We start from the raw sequence: 13,150 nt of genomic DNA, 5'->3' as shown, positions 1-13,150 counted from the left end.
TAACATACTTATAACCTAATTATAAGTATATAGTATATAATCTATAACACAAATAACTGCCGTTGCACAAAGCTTTTAAGTCTGATTCAGGGCACAATCTTCTGACCCACTCCTTTAAAAGAAAAGAAATGGCAAGTTAAGGTAAGACGTTCCAGCATTTCTTGCCACCTGCAGGGTGCCTTGATCCAGACCTTCTAATGCAATCACTGACACTTTCAACAGACTGCACATTTAAGAGACTGAACCAGTTCAAATTCAGCAGGTAGCCCAAATATTACCTTTATTTCTTTGCAATATGGCCCTTCTCCATACTTCCCATCCTATTAGCTGGGATCTCCTACCTGAATTTCTGATAGGACTGAGAGAGATATTCATTAATGATGCTTAGGTGAGCATTGTCTCCCATGAACATCTTATTGGATGCAGCATGCTGTAACATCTTTGCAATGGAACCAAGGTTTCTGCGCTGGTCTGTAGTCAGCTGACCTCCAGCTGAAAGGTCAATGATGTCAAATGCATCTGGAGCAACAATAGCTGGATTCATGTAGCGATAATACAGTAAGTTGCCAATGATCTGGGAAAAGTTGAGCAGAGAAGCATGTCAAGAGGCAGTGACACAGGCTATGACTGGGCTCTATATACTCTGCTTTGACAAATTATTATTATTTGCATCAGACACAGGCTCCAGTTCAGGATTGGAGCCTTACTATATTGGGTGCTATACATACATACTCTAGCAGATAGCCCCTGCCCCCAAAGAATTTACAGATTATATAGGAACAAGATGCACTAGGGTGTTAATCGTGATGGAAGCGGGAAGGAGAAGACAAGGGTACTAGCAAAAGGAAGGCAAGGTTGTAGATATTCTTAACTAAATATACAATTTGTAGGCTATAATTTTTTAAAAATTTTATAAATAAGATATATGAATAAGTGCTATTAATGAGTTACTAACAGGCTGCTTACATAGTCATTATTGATGCAGTGTTGTTGTAGCCATGTCCCAGGATATTAGAGAGACAGGATAGGTGAGGTAATATCTTTTATTGGACCAACTTTCTGTTCCAAACCTTGCCTCCCTTACTAACAGAAGTTGGTTCAATAAAAGATATTACTTCACCCACCTTGTCCCTTTACATAGTTATTGGGCAGTTTACATGGGTACGAGAATAGAGGTGATACTTAAAGGATCTGAAGGAGGATAGAGTAGTGATTGTGTAAACTGATTTGGGGAAGGTGTTCCATGCATAAAGGGCAGCATGGAAGAAGGCATGAAGGTGCTTGTAAGAAAAGTGAGCAAAAAAAGTGTCTGCCATCATTGGCAGAACAAAAGAATGGTGAGATGGGACAAGTAGGGGGAGTAAAATTGAGGAGAACCTTGAAGGCAAGGACCAAAGTTTGCATTTAATGTGGTGGAGACAGGAAGTCAGTGGACAGATTTGACGAGTAGTAATACTGGTGAAAAACATATACTAATTTTCACACACCCCCTTCAGAATAATTCCTGAAGAAATCAACTGAAATTTTCCATAGAGATCTCAAGATAACCATGAATTAGCAAAACTGAGAAACCATTTCAACTCAGATGCCAGAAAAGTGAGAAAAGAAGATACTAGAAGGACTACTTGGTGAATCAGATTTTTACTATACAATACCAGGTTAAATGTAAACAGCTAAAACCCTCAGAAAATGAAGACAACAGTTAATAAATATGTTGTCCATGTACTCATAGGCTTCCTTCTATCTTCATGTGACATTTAGCCAAAGATATTCCAGGGAAAGGGAGTTAAGACCCCACTAGCTATCCTCGAGCTGTATTCTCACAGTGTGTTCTGTGGCTTTCAGGTGAGCCATGGAACTTTTCTGATTGTGGTGGAGTGTTGTCATACATCATCATCTCCTGATTTCCAAGTGCTTCGATGTATGGAAGAGCCTAGACGCCTGAACAAACAGCTGAAATCAGGGAGTAACCAGCTTAACACTTCTACAATAGAACCACTTTCAGGGGTCAGACACACCAGTGGAACTTTTAAAAATAAAGTACTTCCTTGGCATTATTTTTCCATGTAAGCAACTGCTGTAGTTACACCAGGCTGCCGTGTGATCATTAAAGATAGTGAGGGCTGCAAAACTGGGAATGGGAAATGTGTCTGAGAGACACCCTCTTTATTAATACATGACCAAACTAAGAAAAAAATGGAGAACTCTGTTATATGGGGCCACTTCTGTTCTTAAACATCTATTAATGTGAGCATTAAGTCTACCACTGTCTGTAGCTTTGACTTTGCCATCTTTACAACTATATTGTTTCTACAGAGAGCAGGTTTAGGAAAGCTTAGGGAAAGTTGCAGCTTTCTCTCTAAATTTACAGTTGGAAAAAAAGTTAATTCACCTGCACAGAAAGTCTAGAATCGATGCTTCAGTGTGGGAAAGCACAGAACTAGAAGAGAGAAGAAAACAGCATTCAGATTTTTTTTTTATAAAGTAGGAGCAGAGCAGTTTAAAGAGACACTATCAGGTATGCTATGCTCTAAACCAGGGATCGGCAACCTTTGGCACGCAGCCCGTCAGGGAAATCAGCTGGCGGGCTGGGACGGTTTGTTTACCTGCAGCATCCACAGGTTCGGCCGATCGCAGCTCCCACTGGCCGCAGTTCGCTGTTCCAGCCCAATGGGGGCTGCGGGAAGCGGCGCGGGCCAAGGGATGTGCTGGCCGCCACTTCCCGCAGCCCCCATTGGGCTGGAACGGCGAACCGCGGCCAGTGGGAGCTGCGATCGGCCGAACCTGTGGATGCTGCAGGTAAACAAACCGTCCCAGCCCGCCAGCGGATTTCCCTGACGGGCTGCGTGCCAAAGGTTGCCGATCCCTGCTCTAAACTTCGGGTTTGTTAATTAAAAAGGGGTTCATGAAAATAAAAATATTTTCATTATTATTATTTTTTAATTTCAGCGAAAGAGTTTTGGAATTTTAAATGTGTCTGTAAGTCAAGCACTGCCACATTTCAATACTGAATGAAAACCAGAAAGTGATACTAATTAGACAGTGACAGCAGAAAGGTGTAAATATACAGTAGAAATGGTGAAAAGTGATGTAGTATATCCTGCTGTTGAAATACTGTGGGGTGCTATTAGTAACACAGGTAAGGATATTGGAATTTTAATATACATTTTTAACCTGATATTGTCTCTTTAAGAAAGAAAGATCTTGCTGTGATTGCTTCAGCAAAAACAAAGATTCACTTACTGGCAGAAACTGTACAGCAAGTTAAAGAAACTTGAAGGATCAAATGCCCAAAGGAAATTAAAAACAAGGTAGAAGCGACAGGATCCCTCCTTCTAAGCCCTGTACCATACACAATAACATTCACACACAACACAAAAGTCAGTTGGTTTATGTCCTTAATAAGAAAGCACTAAAATGTAAAAGATCATGTACATATTCCAGGGAGCAGGATGAAACATAGATCTGTCTCTGCAATAGCCAGGTTGGCTCTGGGTCTGATTTGCAATCATACACACTACTCTTTGCCAAGAGGAGGGCAAAGGTATTGAAGTCCTTACCTTCAGCAACTCATCCTCACCAGCATCAGGAAATTTCTCATGTAGTGAATCTTTCAGAACCTTGGCAATGAAGCGCATGCCATAACTGTGAAAGAAACAAGAGCGCAAGGAAGACTCTGTGAGCATGAAATCAACAATAGTTTTCAGAAAGCAACGGTGCAGCTCATTGTACTCACGGGATTTTATCCACTGAGCTGACGATGGCTGACAGGAACTTGTCTGTCACTGTCCGCATGTTTTTGATGGATGCATCTAGGCGTGTCCTCACCTCTTCATGAGCCAGGGCTTGCTCAGGTGTAACATCATACGGCAACTTACTGTTAGACAAAACCCACAAGTGAATGAGGCCTGAGCATTCCTTTCAACAAGGTGGTTGGCTGTCCTGTTTCCAACTATCAACTTGAACTGAAAACTGCCATTTAGCCCTAATTTGCTTGGCTGGTAAGAAAATATGGTTACTTATCTCAAAGAATACTACAGTTACTGCAGGGTGTGTTGGCCACAGATTCAACTCTGGGTGCATGTCCCCCAGGAGCAAGATATTGACGTCTTTTTAATAGCAGTGTCTGTTGGGGTCATGCCTGCGCCCTTGGAGCCCTTGTGACCTCTGTAACTGAGGGTATCAGGGGTGCGGTGACATTAAGCACCTCTCTGTTTCTTCATCAAGTGTCAAGACCTGGAATTGATGGTTGTATGGGTGTTAAGTGCTGCTGTACAGACCAAATAGAAGACCATCTAATTTAAACTCGTAAGTTTGTCTCATGGACTGCTTCCTGCTCTGAGGCAAGATGTTAAGGACTGCTGTCAACTCGTGTTATTCCTTGACTTTAGCAAAGCTTTTGATACGGTCTCCCACAGTATTCTTGCCAGCAAGTTAAAGAAGTATGGGCTGGATGAATGGACTATAAGGTGGATAGAAAGCTGGCTAGATCGTCGGGCTCAGCGGGTAGTGATCAATGGCTCCATGTCTAGTTGGCAGCCGGTTTCAAGTGGAGTGCCCCAGGGGTCGGTCCTGGGGCCGGTTTTGTTCAATATCTTCATTAAATGATCTGGAGGATGGCGTGGACTGCACTCTCAGCAAGTTTGCAGATGACTGGGAGGAGTGGTAGATACGCTGGAGGGTAGGGATAGGATACAGAGGGACCTAGACAAATTAGAGGATTGGGCCAAAAGAAACCTGATGAGGTTCAACGAGGACAAGTGCAGAGTCCTGCACTTAGGACGGAAGAATCCCATGCACTGCTACAGACTAGGGACCGATGGCTAGGCAGCAGTTCTGCAGAAAAGGACTAGGGGTTACAGTGGACGAGAAGCTGGATATGAGTCAACAGTGTGCCCTTGTTGCCAAGAAGGCTAACGGCATTTTGGGCTGTATAAGTAGGGGCATTGCCAGCAGATCGAGGGACGTGATCGTTCCCCTCTATTCGACATTGGTGAGGCCTCATCTGGAGTACTGTGTCCAGTTTTGGGCCCCACACTACAAGAAGGATGTGGAAAAATTGGAAAGAGTCCAGCAGAGGGCAACAAAAATGATTAGGGGGCTGGAGCACATGACTTATGAGGAGAGGCTGAGGGAATTGGGATTGTTTAGTCTGCAGAAGAGAAGAATGAGGGGGGATTTGATAGCTGCTTTCAACTACCTGAAAGGGGGTTCCAAAGAGGATGGATCTAGACTGTTCTCAGTGGTACCTGATGACAGAACAAGGAGTAATGGTCTCAAGTTGCAGTTGGGGAGGTTTAGGTTGGATATTAGGAAAAACTTTTTCACTAGGAGGGTGGTGAAGCACTGGAATGGGTTACCTAGAGAGGTGGTGGAATCTCCTTCCTTAGAGGTTTTTAAGGTCAGGTTTGACAAGGCCCTGGCTGGGATGATTTAGTTGGGAATTGGTCCTGCTTTGAGCAGGGGGTTGGACTAGATGACCTCCTGAGGTCCCTTCCAACCCTGATATTCTATGATTCTAACTCCTCTTGGTGGACATCAGCCAGCCAGCATCCAGGCTGTCAAGTGCAGCAACTCTGGCTGCGAATGCAGGAGCTTGACATTGTTCTATGAGAGCAGGCCAGGCAGAATCAGTAAGGTGATTGGCCCCAAAAGCATCATCATCATCAGGTCTGAGTACCAGAACTGTTTGGCCAAGCTGGAGCTATTAGGATGATAATCCCCAAGTTCTGTCTGAGCTTTGCAGGACCCTGGGGAATCACAGGTATCAGTGGAAAAGTGTATATGAGGACTAGGGTCCATAGGATGAGGAAAGTATCTGTGAGGGATCCTGGACACCCACCCTCCTCTGAGCAGAACCTCTGGCATTCATTGTTGTGGCACACTGCAAACAAGACTATCATCAAGTATCCCCATTGGCAAAAGACTGTCCAGAGGCCTGAGGACTTGAGGGACTAACTTGTGGCTCTCAGAAAGGTCTCTGCTGAGCTGGTCCCCCAGGTTCTTGAAAATGGAGAGCTACCACGGTGACCTGGTGCTGAATACTCTCTGACCACAGACTCATGGCTTCTTGACACAGTACAGCTGATTGGACCCCTCCCTGCCAGTTGATGTAATCATGGAATCACAGAAGAGTAGGACTGGAAGGGACCTCAAACAGGTCATCTAGTCCAGTCCCCTGCACTCAAAACCAGGACTAAGTAATAACTAGACCACTCCTGACAGGTGTTTGTCTAATCCGTTCTTAAAAACCTCCAATTATGAAGATTCCACAACCTTCCTAGCCAATATGTTCCAGAGCTTAACTACCCTGACAGTTAGGAAGATTTTCATAATGTCCAACTAAATCTCCCTTGCTGCAATTTAAGCCCATTGCTTTTTGTCCTGTCCTCAGAGGTTAACAATTTTTCACCCTCCTCCTTGTAACAACCTTTTACATACCTGAAAACTGTTATGTCCCCCAGTCTTCTCTTCTCCAGACTAAACAAACCCAATTTTTTCAATCTTTCCCTATCGGTCATGTTTTCTAAACTTCTAATCATTTTTGTTGCTCACCGCTAGACTTTCTCCAAATCTTTCTGAAATGTAACGCCCAGAACTGGACACGATGCTCCAGCTGAGGCCTTATCAGCATGGAGTAGATTGGAAGAATTACTTCTTGTGTCTTGCTTACAACACTTCTGCTAATACATTCCAGAATGATGTTTGCTTTTTTTGCAACAGTGTTACACTGTTGACTCATATTTAACTTGTGGTCCACTATGACCCCCAGATCCCTTTCCACAACACTCCTTCCTAGGCAGTCATTTCCGATTTTGTATGTGTGCAACTGATTGTTCCTTCCTAAGTGTAGTACTTTGCATTTGTCCTTATTGAATTTCATCCTATTTATTTCAGACCATTTCTCCAGTTTGTCCAGATCATTTTGAATTTTAATCCTATCCTCCAAAGCACAACCCCGCCCAGCTTGGTATCGTCAGCAAACTTTATAAGTGTACTCTTTATGCCATTATCTAAATAATTGAGGAAGATATTGAACAGAACCGGACCTAGGACTGATCCCTATGGGATCCCACTGGATATGTCCTTCCAGTTGACTGTGAACTACTGATAATTACTCTCTGAGAACAGTTTTCCAACCAGTTATGCACCCACCTTATAGTAGCTCCATCTAGGCTGTATTTCCCCAATTTGTTTATGAGAAGGTCATGCAAGACAGTATGGCTATGTCTACACTGAGCTCTCCCAGCGACAAAATAAAACTGCCACCAATGAGGGACGGTAGCTTCGTTGCCGGGAGAGCATCTCTCGCCGACAAAGCACTGTCCACACTGGCGCTTTTTGTCATTAAAACTTTTGTCATTCAGGGGTGTGTTTTTTTCACACCCCCGAGCGACAAAAGTTTTAACGACAAAAGTACAGTGTAGACATAGCCTATCAAAAGCCTTACTAAAATCAAGATATACCACACATCTACTGCTTCCCCCCCACCCACAAGGCTTGTTACCCTGTTAAAGAAAGCTATTAGGTTGGTTTGACAGGATTTGTTCTTGACAAACCCATGTTGACTGTTAATAATCACCTTATTATCTTCTGGGTGTGTGCAAATTGAATGCTTGATTATTTGCTCCATTATCTTTCCAGGTACTGAAGTTAAGCTGACTGGTCTGTAATTCTCCAGGTTGTCCTTATTCCCCTTTTTTATAGATTGGCACTATATTTGCCCTCTTCCAGGACTCTGAAATCTCTCCCATCTTCCATAAGTTTTCAAAGATAATTGCTAATGGCTCAGATATCTCCTCAGTCAGTTCCTTGAGTATTCTAGGATGCATTTCCTCAGGCTCTGCTGACTTGAAGACATCTAGTAATATCTAAGGGCTTGTCTACACTGGCAATTTACAGCGCTGCAACTTTCTTGCTCAGGGGTGTGAAAAAACTGTGGAGGTGCAGCGCTTTAACATAGCCAGTGTAGACTAGCCCTAAATAATTTTTAACTTGTTCTTCCCTATTTTAGCTTCAGAATGTAGAATGTTTTCTTGTTACTCTTTATGTCGCTAGCTAATTTAATCTCATTTTGTGCCTTGGCCCTTCTAATTTTGTCCCTACGTGGTTGTGTTCTTTTTTTTATGTTCATCCTTCATAATATGAACTAGTTTCCACCTTTTGGAGAACTCTTTTTTGAGTTTCTGGTCATTGAAGATCTTCAGGTTAAGCCAGGTGGTTTCTTATGCAGTGGGATCGTTTGCTCTTGTGCCCTTAATAATGTCTCTTTGAAAAACTGCCAACTCTCTTGAACCGTTTTCCCCCTTAGACTTGCTTCCCATGGGATCTTACCTATCAACTCTCTGAGTTTGCTAACATCTACCTTCTTGAATCCATTATCATTTTCTGCTGTTTTCCCTCCTATCACTCCTTAGAATCATGAACTCTATCATTTCATCTTTCACCGAAGCTGCCTTTCACTTTCAAATTCTCAAAGTTTCTCCCTATTTGTCAAAATCAAACCTAGAATAGTCTCTCCCCTAGTTGCTTTCTCCATCTTCCAAATAAAAAATTGTCTTCAATGCATTCTAAGAACTTGTTGAATAATCTGTGCCCTGCTGTATTATTTTGCCAACAGATGACTGGGTAGTTGAAGTCCCCCATCACCACCAAGGCCTGTGCTTTGGATGATTTTATTAGTTGTTTAAATAAAGCCTCATCCACCTCTTCTACCTGACTAGGTGATCTATAGTAGACCCCTACCATGATATCACTCTTGTTTTTTATCCCTTTTATCCTTACCCAGAGAGTTTCACCAAGTGCATTGCCGTGGTATTGTCTGGAGACCCTGAAGGAGCGGTAAGAATGCCCTTCATGCCAACTGAATAGCTTGGAGTTGCAGCACGTTGACACACAGGGATATTTGTGAGCCAACCATTTCCTCCAAATCTGAAGTTGGTCCAGCTGTGCTCCCTACCAATGAGTGGAAGCGCTCACGATCAGAACCTCTGAAGAGAGGGATTCACAAATTCATATCTTTCAAGGCCAGAAGGGACCACTGTAATCATCTAGTCCCACCTCCTGTAGAACACAGGCCAGGGATTTAGAAGAGGACCCGCCTCCTATCAGGAGCGAGAGAGCTACATCTTCCCTGGTCCTTAGTATGGGTCTCCTTACAGCTTCTGTTTTGCTTCGAAGTGGAAGCTGCCAAAGAACAAGGCTTGCGAGTACCCCTTGAGCTTGGGGTAACATGATGGCTCACAGAGGCATTGGAGGAGGCGGTCTCTCAGCAAATGGGGTCAGTCAACCGAGTGACTTGCATTGAAGTCTCCAGCAGACATACCACTGCTGAATCATAGGAGGGGCAGATCTTGAATCTTTGCCTTCAGCCATTCTGGCCACATGGACTAGAGAGGTGTGTGTGTGTGTGTGTGTGTGTGTGTGTGTGTGTGTGTGTGTGTGTGTGTGTGTGTGTGTGTGTGTGTGTGTGTGTGTGTGTGTGTGTGTGTGTGTGTGTGTGTGTGTGTGTGTGTGTGTGTGTGTGTGTGGCTTTGTACAGGGAGGTGATAGGGTACTGCGGGAGAGAAACCGTATCAATGCTTCGTTTCCACAGTGTACATCTATCTAAACTTTATTTATTCATTTATTTATCACCAACAGGTATGATAACTAACTAACAACTGTAGTTATGGAATTAGAATAAACAATATCTAAGAAATCTTTTGCAGGTTGAAGAGATGTGGATACTGCAGGGTTCCATCTCAAGAGTGGTAAGAAGGAAGTGAGAGGCAGTTGAGGCTGCCCCACCCCTTATATCCTCTGCTACGGTAGTCAAGAGAGTTCCCAGCGCATAGCCCCAGTGGACACTGCTGTTCAAAAGAATTTGATCTCATGTGCATAGGGCACATGTGCACCCAGAGAGGAATATATGCGGACAATAACTCAAAGAAGGACTGGGCTCCTGCTCTCCCTTTCGGTAGTGGAAGGGCTGGGGATTTCTTGGTAGCGCCCTCTTTTTCCCTTTCTTTGGACGTAGTGAGAAAATACTGCAGCATCCTTTTGCAGAGCATGCATGCAGATTGAGCAAGAAGAGTTGCTTTAGTCAATTCCCCTTCAGAGCCCAGACAAGTGAGCAGAGTGCTCATTTCAACAGCCAAACTGCTCAACGCTTGGATACAAACTGGAAAGCTGGGCAGTTTCTGGGGAACAGGTATAATACACTCTCTGTGGAAAAGCAGGCATCTGTGTTTCGCATAAGCTGAAGTTTCTGCATAGTCTTCAACTAAAGCTGGGATGATTAAGCTGACAGCCCTTAGATGTTAGGGCCAGAGGGTACACTATAGGATGTTGTCAGCAGAAGGCCCTCAACTCTGAAACTTAACCCCACCCTCAGTCTTAACATAGCCAGTTTTGGCTACCAGAGCATGCTACAAGACCTATCTCTTTGGACAGGGTAAGGATTTCTGAGTGAGCAAACTCAGTTTGTACTGTCAGAGTACTTTAACTGTTGGCAACACTCAGTTTGAATTTTTCAGTATGTGTTTTTAAAAATCATCTCTATTTGAACCTATTCCAAGTTCTAGATGCATGCAATGATATGCACTGAGAGAAATAAAACCAACAGGACTGCCTTAAAGAGTATCCAACATAAAGGGGTCCCTAATTCTGTTTATGTATCTGGATGCTATTGTAATTAAAAATAAACAATAGTACTAATAAAGAGAATTGCAACCCTTTGCCATTAACTTGCTATAAGATGGTTACTCTTATGGAGACTCCAAACAGTGCCTGTGTAAGGCAGAAAAAATTAAGAGGACACTAACAAGTAAAAGCTCTTCCACTCCTGACCTAATATAAGTGGTCTAGAAATTAGCATTAAATGTGGCACCTGAAGCATCAAAGCTGACCCCCTTACTCAGAGAATCCTCAATATGCCAGGATAGGGAGGAGGAAGGATATCTGCTAAATTACTACAGAATTGCACATCATAGCATTTATTGTATGTATCTCACTTCAAATGCACACTATGCAACCAAAACTGACAAGAAGCTGATTCCTGATAACTTTCTTCATAGTCTCTTATAGCTCAGAAAGTACCCCTTAGATGTCTAATTACTCCTTTAAAGCAGGTGATGCCAAGGTCTATTTCCCTTTCCTGTAGGAAAGGTGAAAGACTTTCTTGACACCTTAGATGGGTAGCCTGTTGGTCACATTCCATCATCAACTTTACAACTACCCAACAGGAATTGATTTGATGAGTCAAACATTCTTTAAACCCAGTGGAAATTGGGAAGAGAAACTCAGTGAAGCCAGAGAGGCAAAAAGCAGATAACATAAGGCAGCTGAGAAGTAAAAAAGCAAAGTAGTAAGAGTTCCCACACCTGGCCTCTCCAGTTTGCGACTCCATCTGGTTAACCCAAGATTTGTAAATGTCCACAGGATCAGTTTTGATGTTGAGTGATTTGTCATCCATGATTTCCTTCACGACAGGAGCCAGGATCTGCCTCATTGCATTCTGGCCACGGGCACCACGGTTGAAACTTACCACCATCTTAATAACAGTGGGGTTTCCAGTCACAATCTCATGTATCTGATCTACTTTTGATCTGGAAGAGAATTAACATGAATAAAAAACTAACTAGAAATAGTTTTACCAGTTATGCAACACTCACATTTCATGATGCATGCTTCTTAAGGCAGAATGTGTTGGTTTCTTTTGTAAAGCTGGTGGATTTTTACAAAATTTCAATGAAACAAGTAACAACGAAGAGTGCATTAAGGAGCTTCGTGGTTCCTGGCTCAGGTGTGCTAGGAGGCAGCATGGGGCACAAAATTTAGCACCTTCATCTAAGAAATGTAGCACAGTTAGCTGGTGCCCAGAATACCAAGGCTTAGAGCTGTTACAGCACATTTTGCACTTCATTTTTAAATACAACACTTTAAAAACATTTTTGTAGGGAGAGAGAGAGAAAATGGGTGTGTTTTGGAGGGGGGAGGGAAGATATGTACGGTATTCTTTCACTATAAGAGACAGTTCATCATAGAAGACTAGGAGAAAAACTACATTTAGTGATAGCATGACTCACTGAAAGGATGAAAACAACAAATTAACAGAAAAGTCTCCAGAGAGATAGTTTATATTCTTTTTCAGTGATGAGGCCCCAGCTGTGCACTGGGAGGAATTGGACTATGATGTGACATGACCACAAAGAATGTGCCGAGCCTGTGTCCACAAACTGACAGCCTATAAGAATGTAAACTACTACAGCTTTATTTGAGCTCTTGCATTCTCATTAGCTGTTGAAAATCCAGGACAAGCTGAGTTTGCACTTCAGTTTCTTACAACTTGTCTACATGGCAAGTTACCGTGCAGCAAGCCAGAGCGCGAACCTATAGTGCACCAGATTGCCATGCAGTAACATCCTGTGTGATCACTGCTACAGCATAGTAAAAGTCCCGCAATGTGGTTTAGTATACTGCTGCAAAGCGCAGCGTCCTCATAGCAGTGTACTGCACGGCAAGTTGGTGCACTGTAGATTCACACTCCAGCTTGCTGTGCAGTAACCTGTCATATAGACAAGCGCTTAGTTCTCCTGGCTGTCCTTTTCCAAGCTCCTTATTGGCTTACAAAGCTGGAGCTACTCTAGGCACAACAGCAGTTTAAATCACTTGACATTGTGGTTACATGTTTTTCCAAAACAGATTCATTTAGCCAATTTTCCTCCTCAGAAAAGCAGATGCTTTTAATCTAAAATAAAATCATCCTAAAACGCAATGTAAAGAGGCTTGTTTTCTCCTCAATGGCTATTATTGAATAGCTCCTCTCCAAGCTAACAGATATTTCTTTGCGCTTCAGGGAAAACCAAATTATTCTTAGACAGAAACTGGAGACTCAAGCATGAACAGGGATAAACAGTGTAGCAGAAGACATCAGGTGATAAATGCCATCATAACAACGGTCCTTTAAGCCATCTGTATGGAAAGGCCATGGCAGCACATACTTGATTTCTTCCTGCAGTGCTGTCTGGAAAAGCCGAAGTAACAGGTATTCTTCCCTCTGATTGGAGGCATAGTTATACAGCGTGAAGATCACAGAATCCATAAACTTGGTGGATTTGTTCTGAGGCATCTGAAAAATCAGCTTGGCCAAGTAGGTGGGGTTAGTCTA

At 43.0% G+C, this 13,150-nt stretch overlaps 1 protein-coding gene across 1 annotated transcript in view; it reads right to left on the bottom strand.

Moving 5' to 3' along the window:
* IQGAP1 (IQ motif containing GTPase activating protein 1) overlaps window positions 1-13,150 on the bottom strand; it is a 178,739-nt gene that overhangs the window by 46,347 nt on the left and 119,242 nt on the right. Inside the window, exons 25-29 of the mRNA XM_065412617.1 lie at window positions 12,984-13,147; window positions 11,364-11,588; window positions 3,737-3,877; window positions 3,561-3,645; window positions 342-574 (exon numbers count right to left, since the gene is read on the bottom strand). Coding sequence (XP_065268689.1) covers window positions 342-574; window positions 3,561-3,645; window positions 3,737-3,877; window positions 11,364-11,588; window positions 12,984-13,147 — 848 coding nt within the window. The remainder of the gene's footprint in view (window positions 1-341; window positions 575-3,560; window positions 3,646-3,736; window positions 3,878-11,363; window positions 11,589-12,983; window positions 13,148-13,150) is intronic.

The sequence above is a fragment of the Emys orbicularis genome, chromosome 10 (assembly GCF_028017835.1).
Source record: "Emys orbicularis isolate rEmyOrb1 chromosome 10, rEmyOrb1.hap1, whole genome shotgun sequence".
Taxonomy (NCBI): Eukaryota; Metazoa; Chordata; order Testudines; family Emydidae; genus Emys; species Emys orbicularis.
Note: the sequence above shows the minus strand (reverse complement) of the source record. Positions and strands in the feature narration are given on the sequence as shown.